This window comes from Peromyscus californicus, unplaced genomic scaffold (genome assembly GCF_007827085.1).
Source record: "Peromyscus californicus insignis strain IS unplaced genomic scaffold, ASM782708v3 Scaffold_7__1_contigs__length_154581171, whole genome shotgun sequence".
NCBI classification, from domain to species: Eukaryota; Metazoa; Chordata; class Mammalia; order Rodentia; family Cricetidae; genus Peromyscus; species Peromyscus californicus.
In genome coordinates, this window is record NW_026294595.1 from 64654849 (window position 1) to 64664669 (window position 9821).

General features: G+C 35.0%; 1 protein-coding gene across 2 annotated transcripts; it reads right to left on the reverse strand.

Annotated features, from left to right (window-relative positions):
• Nucleotides 1–1035: 1035 nt before the first annotated feature.
• Nucleotides 1036–9252, reverse strand: LOC128101737 (olfactory receptor 4C46-like). Of its 2 annotated transcripts, XM_052725074.1 has the most exons (2): nt 9239–9252; nt 1036–1951 (listed from the first exon to the last, which is right to left on the reverse strand). In XM_052725074.1, the coding sequence occupies exons 1-2, from the start codon at nt 9250–9252 to the stop codon at nt 1036–1038; spliced, it is 930 nt and encodes a 309-aa protein (XP_052581034.1). The 2 variants fall into 2 exon arrangements, with proteins under 2 accessions (XP_052581034.1, XP_052581033.1); XM_052725073.1 differs by lacking the exon at nt 9239–9252 and having other exon boundaries at nt 1036–1971.
• Nucleotides 9253–9821: the final 569 nt, after the last annotated feature.

Here is a 9821-nt window from a genome sequence, read left to right on the forward strand (position 1 = left end):
GGAGAGTTTAGGCAAAGAATAAAGGATGTAATTATATTATAATCTCAAAATTAAGAGATAATTGGAAAAACTTAAAATAGCTTATGTAAATCACTCCCACAATCCTACTTTTCTTCTCAAACGATAACTATACTCCAAGGAAGATCGATGAGTGTAGTGTGACCTAGGTGCACTATATTTCAAAGAACTTTCCGATTTGTTTAATTTACCCAGGATCATGTGTGATCATGGTGGGGCAAACTTCAGGCTCTATCACTTCAGCTTTAACAATGTAGACTTGCTAGACCAAGAGCCTTCATTCAAGTGTTGCAATTCAGGTGGTGATGAGGTCTTTGTTCATATATTTGGATGTGACATGGCTAAAAAAGAGTGTCCCTAGTGAGTAAATTAGAAATGTTGATAATTCCCTCATCTAAAGATGGTGGAGGAGAGATTCAAATATCAATGAGATAGGAATATGAGTGCCATTTATCATGCAAATCGTACTACTCAACCTAGCAGAGCTCAGAAGACAATTTTGATAAAAACACTGAGAAAGGTAGTTATGATTGAGAGAATAGACCATTAATGTTTCTGTTATCACCCTTTACTGTTAATGGGGGCTTATAGTAGATAAACATCACAGAACCAGGAAATATCAATGAAAATTAAGAATGGGGTTTAGGTGGCAGGAGTCAATAGCAAATACTCAACTTCAAAAGACATAATTTGTTGTGCCTAGATAATGAATAAGATAATTGAAACAGAAATCAGGATATTCTGACCTGAATAGCCTTGTGGCTCACCTCATTATAGCAAGCATTTCTAGAGTGAGACACAAGAATTAGTACCGAATAAGCATTAGAGAGAGTAAATGTGTGTTATACCAGTAGTGCAATTATAACCTAGACAGGGTTAGGTTTATCCATTATATGGTTCTTATTTCTGCTTCCTTCAATGCCACACCTTAAATGACAGTTGTTTTAATCCCCATGCTGTAAATGTTCTCAATACAAAATGTACATTGAATCCTTTCCTCATTTTCACAGAAATTATTTATTTGTCTTCTGAATGAATTTTTCTATTGAACCGTCCCCTAATAGCATCTTTCATTTGAGCATTTCTCAAAGTATAGATTAAAGGGTTTAACATGGGAGTTATCATTGTATAGAATACAGCAACTGCCTTATCAATGGGTAATGTAATTGCAGGCCTCATGTACACAAAAATGGAAGGAACAAAGAATAAGACAACCACTGTGATGTGGGAGACACAAGTGGAGAGAGCTTTGTGCCTCCCTTCTGCACTGTGGTTTCTTAGTGAACACAGGATAACTGAGTAGGAGCCTAGAAGAAGAGTAAATGTTAATAGACAGATAAACCCACTGTTGGCAGCAACGAAGAGCCCCAGAATGTGAGTATCAGTGCAGACCAGTTCAAGCAAAGGGTTGAGATCACACATAAAGTGATCTATGACATTAGGGCCACAGAAAGGTAAATCAATAATGAACAGGATCTGTATGATTCCATGAAGAAAGCCTCCCATCCATGATACTCCCACTAGTAGGTTACATACTACTCGGTTCATAATGGTTGCATAGTGCAGTGGCTTGCAGATGGCCACATAGCGATCATAAGCCATCACAGTAAGCAAGATGACTTCAGCAGCTGCAAAGAAATGCTCTCCAAAGACTTGGGCCATGCAACCATTGAATTGGATAGTCTTTTTTTCATGAAGTGAATCAAAAATCAGTTTAGGGTTATTGACAGAAGAATAGCAGGCATCAATAAAGGAGAGATAGGCAAGGAAGAAGTACATAGGGGACCCTACCAATCGACTGTGTGTAATGGTGACCAGAATGAGCAAATTTCCAACAACAGAGACTATGTAGATGACCAAAAACACCACAAATACAATTGTCTGCATGTTTTGGTTCTGCGTGAGCCCCAGGAGAACAAATTCTGTCACATTCCTCTTCTCCATCTGCCTCATGGAAAACTTAGTCACATTGCCAGGAAAAATAATGCATCCTCAACTTCATTTAATTTCTGAATTCTCATAATTAATATTTTGATGCTGCTCAGTTGTAAAATTTTGTGGATATTGTTATTGTTTTTCATATACAAAAAACAGTTCTTCATACTTTGTGTTAGTTAAGTTGACTCATGGATGACAGGATGAAGATACATACAAAGAGTACAAACATCAACATTGTTGTAGACGAAGCTGGAGGTAGAGGATTTCAAGTAGATAGATAATCAAAGTAATGGCCACCAAGGTGAAGCTAAAGATTTTTTTCTTTAACATATGAAATGAGGAACCATAAAAGGTAATTAAAAATATAACTTCAAAACGAGAAAGTCAATTGAATAAGAGGAAACTCTGGGAGCCAATATAGTAAGCTGACTCTTGTGCCTTGGAAGAAACAGAATTGAGTTCATTTCTCCATCAAACTTAGGAAAGGAAACTGAGGCATTAGACTATTTATCAAGTTTTCTTTTCATCACTTAATAAGGTATTTTTGTTTGCAAAGAACAAATACAAATAAGTTATAAGTCTATATCTTTCAAACAAATTAAGAGAATCTGGAAAAATATTCATCTTGATATACCTATCCAAAATAAATATTAACGAGCAATTAGAATAGCCTAGCAGTGGATATAAAGAAGGTCAGGATAATAATAAAAATGATTTAATAAAGGAATAAATGTGTTATTATAAACTAATCCATAATAATTGACAGTATATGTGAAAGCCATGTAATAGCTATAAAAATTATTTCTTCTGTGTACTGCACATTATTTCTCATTTCTTTTAATACTTTTAATAACCTGTGTAGACGTTGCTATTTATCTATTTTATTTTTTACATTTTAAAATTTTTTATTAAATTTTTGCTTTCATACAATATATTTTGATCATATTCTTTTTCATTTCCCAGATTTCCCCCACCCAACATCTCTCTCTTTCAAAAACAAACAAACAAATAAGCAAACAGGAAAAAACAAAGAAGCAATAAACAAAAAATAAATCACAAAATAAGAGTAATTTAAAACACTAAAGGCAGATTTTGAAGAAGTCAGTAAGACAAAAATTACCAAAACAAAATAAAAAACACATATGCATTGTACCATGGAGTTTGTTTGTGTTGATCAACTTCTCCAGGGTAAGGGGCTCGCCCTGGAGTGTGATTAATATATCCAGTGTCACTTCGCTGGAGAAAACTGATTTTCCCTTCCCCAGCAGGGGTCAATTGCAAATAGCTTCTTGGTTAGGGATGGGACTTTGTGTTCACTTCTTCTAATAGAATATTTTAAAGAAACAATTTCCAAACTAGAGTAAAAAGCAAAAAGAAAACTCATTGAATCCGTCAAAACCAAGATTAACAACATACACCTTGACAGACATTATGTCCTAATAAATACAGTGTCTTTTATTTAGGACTTGGCAGCCTATTTGGGGCACGGTTCACGGTTTCTCTCCCTCCTAACCATCTCTTAAGACTCCATTAAACCATAAGATCAAGGCATCCACTGGTAGTAGTATATATCCTTGAACTATCTTCTGACTGAAGACTGCATTGAAAAGGTGAAGTATAGCTATTGGAGAAGTAATAAATTAATAAATAATTCAATTAATTAAAAAAGAAGCTAGCCAATTTTTTTAAAAAGCATCCTCATCCTTTGATGCTAATTGTTCATCAGCTGACTGTGCTTGCCACATCTAAACACAGGCTAACAAAGCAGAAATGAGCTAGAAGCTAACTGAGACAAAGTGAGTAAAAACAGGGAAGCAAAAAATGAGTGTAAAGGAATGAAATAGGAGATTTTTTCACTAATCAAGGGGGTCTAAGGCTGTTTGCATCTCATCAAACTAAAGTTCATTATACAACTTCTAATTTATAGGTGGAGGAAATTAAGAGAGAAACCCATGTCAGAAAATTTGCATGAACACTTTGCAAACTTCTGTCTATAGATCACTTTGACTGAATATTGAGTGGAAAGGCTTCTGTGCCAGTTTCTTAGCTTAATATTTTGACAGTGCAACATTTTCTGCAGCTCTAAATTTAACAAGCACCTCCTTTCCTCAAGAAATTCACAAGGGCAATTGGGGCTTTATATTATTTAGGTTTCCTGTCTCATAAAAATGAATCCCATGTAGATATGTAGAGGGAATCCATTGGGTTACAGACCACATGCCTTCTTGTTACACGTCATGGTCCTTTATAAAATACGTGCTATCACCATCAGGGATAGAAGTTCTTCTTTTCATCTACTCCAGGGATTCACATCATTTATAACACAAATCATTGATAATTGGATGTTATTTTCCTTCCTTACATATTTCCTATTTAATCTATAAAATCTATAGCCTCTCTTGTGTCCTCTCCAACAGGTTAAGGAGAGCATGCCACTATAAGGACTTCTCATTTCCCACTCAGATGTGTTCAGAGACCTTGCCAGGAAGACTTGAATTTGTTTAATTTGTCTGACATTGACTTGCAATCTCCTGTCTACCTACCAGTAGATTGTAATAATAAATAATATTTGTTGAGCTACTTCCATCTCCCATGCCTGTAAGTTTCATTCAGTTCAATGTGTAGCTGATGTGAGCTGGTGTTCCCTTCTGTGCTAGATAGTCAAATTCTTCTGTTATATAGTCAAATTATCCCATTTTTCTTCCCTGAGACATAAAGTAGAGGCCATCAGTTTGCGTTTTCCTATCACTTATGTTTTAGTTATCTCATTCTCAATTTTTTTAGAAGAATAAAATCTACCTACATGAGGAATACTTCTATTTAAACACCCCTTCAATTTTTTTCATTGCTATCTTTGGAATTTTTTTCTTTTGCTCCCTTTGACTGAAATACACCATTAAGAGATGAGAGGAACAGCCCTTTTGTTTCTGAAAACTCTGAAAATGATGGGTTCTAGGAAAAATTGCCAAAGTGCCTTTCAAATAAATAGTATGCTGGAGTAGAGGAACTTCAGCAGAAAGCAGCTGCATACCAAATGTCAGCTCAGAAAACAGGCGTCTCAGTCTAATGGCAGCTAAATTTGAACTTTACCAAAGGCATCAGTGGCACCAGTGGCACTTCCTCAGGCTGCTCTGTAGGGGACGGGGTGTCTGCAGCATAGTTTGCTAGTTTTAATTTGTTCAAATGTGTTTTTGTGACAGTTGGCTACAGAGGTGGCCGAGGGACACAGTCTCTGGGGGCATTAAAAAGGCTATTTATCTATTTTAAAGGTAAGGAAATGATGGATAGGACCATGTATAGGATCAAAGTAGTATTAAATAAAATGGCAATACTTACTCTCTTTTAGTAGTAGTTTCTTACAGGTATTTGTTTATTCAATTCCACTTGTAAAGAAAGTTGCTAATTAATATCATTATTTTTCTACAGTTTTTATAGTTATTTTATATAATATAAAACCAGGAAAGTTAAAGTTCTTATGCTGGAAATCAGAAGAAAATTGATAATTTTGATTATTATTCTTCTTAATTTTGTCTGACAATTTTTAACAAATGTTATTCCTCAAATTCTTACCATTATAACTATACTCCATAATTGCCGTTTTATACAAATGTTGGTTCATAATTTACTCTGAATGTGTTTATAGTATTTCATTGCATTTTATATCATTTGAGTGATAACTTCATATGACCAATTTTGTCAATGAACATGTTGATGCATCATGATTATTTACATTCCAAGTACGTAGAAATTCATGCTTTGGATTCCTGGAATTGTTCTTTTATCTTGACCTACCTTAATGTCACTTTTCTCTAACATTATTATAAAGTGGGGGTCTCAGAATTCTCTTGTAATCCATTAAGAACTATGGTAGCAGTGGCCGAACACATCCATTGAAGAATTGTGAGGAGCAAGTAAGCAGCCTGGTTCCCCTCTGTCCCTCCTCTCACCTTACATTCATTTCCTGGCACCACATGAAGCTGCTTCATCATCTGTCTATAAAGTGAAACCTGCCTTATAATTTACGGTGAGAATTGGTTAAAATAGAAAAACATGCACAACATACAAGTACAAGGCTTTAAGTTATTTTTTGCAAAGATGTATACACTTACCAGATTAGCATGAATGAGTGAGCAAAACATGGAGAAACATTTGACTCTGTCATGAACTCAAGAAGAATCCTACCCAACCTTACTTTCTAAGAAGTCAAAAAGACAGGTCTCACAGTGAGTTATCTGTGTTTGTGCTTAGAATCAAGGACTTAGCAATAATGCAATTAATAATAATCTTTGGGAATTATGAGTGACAGGTACAACTAATCATTTTTATCCTCACAATTTATTCTCATTAATTCTCATTATTCTTATTAATAGAAGTGTCTAAGGGCAAAATAATATTTCATATAATAAATAGGTGGGTCTTATTAATTGCTTGATTTCTATTAGTTTCACATTATCTAATGATAATGATAAAATATTTATCTGTTGAATTTTAAAAATTAGAATGAAGAGAAAAACTTCTCTGACTGTATTTGACAAACATTAAGAAGTGGTGATTCCCATATGTGAAAAATCACAGTATCTAATAAGCACATTTGAGAAACATACCTTGGCAGTTGGAAATGATCTTGACAATGATTGTATTTGTTCAGTGTTCACATCAAAACCACCTTCAGTGAGACACTCCCCCCAGAGAAAAGAAACTTTTACTATGAAAAAATATGAATACATTTGCAAAGAAAGTCCTTAGATAACTTACTATCAAATAGACATGTGTTAAGGAAGTGTCTCCGTAAGAAAAATCTTCCTCTGTTCCCCCAAATTAAAGTTATTTCAAAGAAAGCATGAGCTGTGATGCTTGTAGGGCACTACAGAGAAATAATCTTTGTTTTCTGATTCTGGTCCTACAAGGCAGGAGGTAGCAAAGCTGCAAAAAAACATTCAAATCATTCCACTCCTGGTCAGTCTTTCAATGAGGAAACATCTGTGCCCTACATTAAAAGAGTGTTTAAAGCCATATGCTTCCAGATTTCAACAGTTTTGTATCTGAAACTTGTCTTATGGGAATTCATTATCTCCTGTGATGGAAAGAACTTCTTTTAGAAGCTGGTGTTCTACAAATCTCTACTTGACACTCACCAGGTTTTCAGCTGGGAGCTGAGTTCCCTGTACCTGGAAAGTTATTATTACATTTTTTTTAATGTGAGCTTTTCTTGTTAAGAATCCACATACTAGCAGCACTTAGTACATAACCTGGAACTTGCCATATTTTATTGAGGCTGTCCAGAGATACTCCTGTCTCTGCCCCAGCCTCTAGTCATCCCCTAGTGCTGGGGTTACAGGTGCATGCAGCCACTACCAGCTTTCAGGTTGACGTTGATGATAGAACTCATCCTTGTAATACATGCTTCAAGTCCCCCTGGCCCTCTAGGAAACTTTTTCTAATAAAATGAACTGACATTGATTTTCATCTATTTTAAACTGATTGTTTTAACAAAGACATGTATTATTATAAAGTTATGTTTTATTTAAAATACCTTATTCAAATATCTTATTTAAAATAACTCTCCTATGCATGTATCCTATGTCTTGCAAATAACTGAGATTATTTTGGGCAAAATAATATGCAGCGAGAGTTTTAAGGCCATAGGGAATGTTGATGTGCAACACTGAATATGAAATGCAAGATGAGAAACAATGTCACAAATAGGTGTGTCTTCAAACTTTCAAACACACACACACACACACACACACACACACACACACACACACACACACCAGAGTTAATAAAAACGGCAATGATTTTATACCCACCACTATAAGGCTCTCTATTTTACTACATTTTGGAAATTTTTGATGCTACCTGAAAAAGTAGTTTTAAAAAATCAATTTATTTTTCAGACCAATTATGCATTAGCTAAATACCAGTAAAGTCTGTCTCCTGAGAAACACAGGGTTTATTTTAGCCATTATTTCTACCATTCCCCACCCATTCCTTTTCTCACCTCTGGCTGGAGATATATTATAGCAATACTGTTATATCAAGTATGGTCAAGTGCTGATGAAGAATTTTTAATGAAACATATTTAGGAATAACTTTAGACATTTAGAAAACTTGAGGGAAGAACAGTCCCAAATAAGTCACATACAATTTCTCCTTTGTCAAAACTTACATTCTCATAGTTCATTTGTTATAATTCACAAACTGGCATTAAGACAGCCCTATCAACTGAACTCTAGCATATATTTGGATTTTTATCAGATTTATTATTATTATCATTATTATAATTACAAGTCTCTCTGTAGTCAAGAATATGAACCACCACATCATATTACATTTTATTCCTGCTTTCCCTATAAGTCTTCTCACATCCTAAACATGTCTCAATTTTACAGGCTTCTTTTGTTGTTTAAGCCAGTAGGAATCAGGTACAATACTGAATGACCCTAATCTGAGCTATTTGTTTTTGGATAATATTATAGAGATGGAAGGTATTAAGTTGAATCATATCACCTCATATAACTTCAGCATCACAGTCAATCAATTGGTTACAGAAGTGTCTATCATTTCACATCACAAGAAAGCTGCTATCTTCCCTTTCCCTAATCTGTATTTTAAAAATGAGCTACTAACTCTAGTTTACTCTCAGTGCAGATCTATGTGAGTTGAGTCTCACTTTCTATAAGTGTAGTAATTTAGGAAATTTTTTTTGTTTAAGTATATTTTTTATTTCATTGAAAATAATTTTTCATATAATATATTTGGATTATGGCTTTCCACCCATCTCCTCCCACTTCTTCTGTACACCCACTGTTATACAGATCCATACCCTTTCTGTATCTCTTAGAAAACAAACAGGCATCTAAATAATAATAACAATAAAATAAGGCAAAATGAAACAAAACCAAACATATCAGAAGAGGACAAAAAAAAAAAAAACAGAAAAAAAAGTCAAAGAAAAAACGTTAGAAGCCCATATCTATCCAGAGACACATGTTTGTACACATAGGAATCCCATAAACACACAAAACCAGATGCCATAAAATATGTTAAAAGGACATATAAGACAAGAAAGAAAGAAAGAAAGAAAGACTGAAAGAAAGAAAGAAAGACTGAAAGAAAGAAAGAAAGAAAGAAAGAAAGAAAGAAAGAAAGAAAGAAAGAAAGAAAGAAAGAAAGAAAGGAGGGAGGGAGGGAGGGGGGGGAGGGAGGGAGGGAGGGAGGGAGGAAGATTGTGACATAACATTATGAGACAAAGAACCTTCAAAGGTGGCATTGAGTTCACTTTGTGTTGGCCATCTATTTCTGGACATGGACCTACCCTTAAGAGTGGTTTGTTTTCCCACTGTGACTCCCTTGGAGAAAACTAATTTTTCATTTGAAAGTGGCTATCAGTTGAAGATAGCTTCTGGGTGAGGGATGGCTGTTTCTGTCCACTTCTTTCAGCTCTAGGACACCATCTGTTGCAGACCCATGTATGCTACCTCAGTCTCTGAGTTTATATGTGTGGCCATCAGCTGAGTTTAGAATGCCTTGTTTCCTTGGAGTCTTCCATCCTCTCTGGGTCTTATACTCTTTCTAACTTCTCTTCCACAGAGTTCCTTGAGCCATGAGAGAGGGGAGAGATTTAATAAAACATCCATTTTAGGGTTGAGTGTGCCAAGGTTTATCACTCTCTACATATTTTTCTGGCTGTGGATCTCTATATTTGTTTTCATCAGCTATGAGAGGAAGCTTCTCTGATGAGTACAGCAGAATGTGGTTAGGAGTCATTTTATTGCTGTGTTCCTTTGGAAAACAGTAATATTGGTTTTCCCCTATTTAGTCTCAGGTTTGTGGCCATCTAAGTAGTTTCAGATATGGGTTGG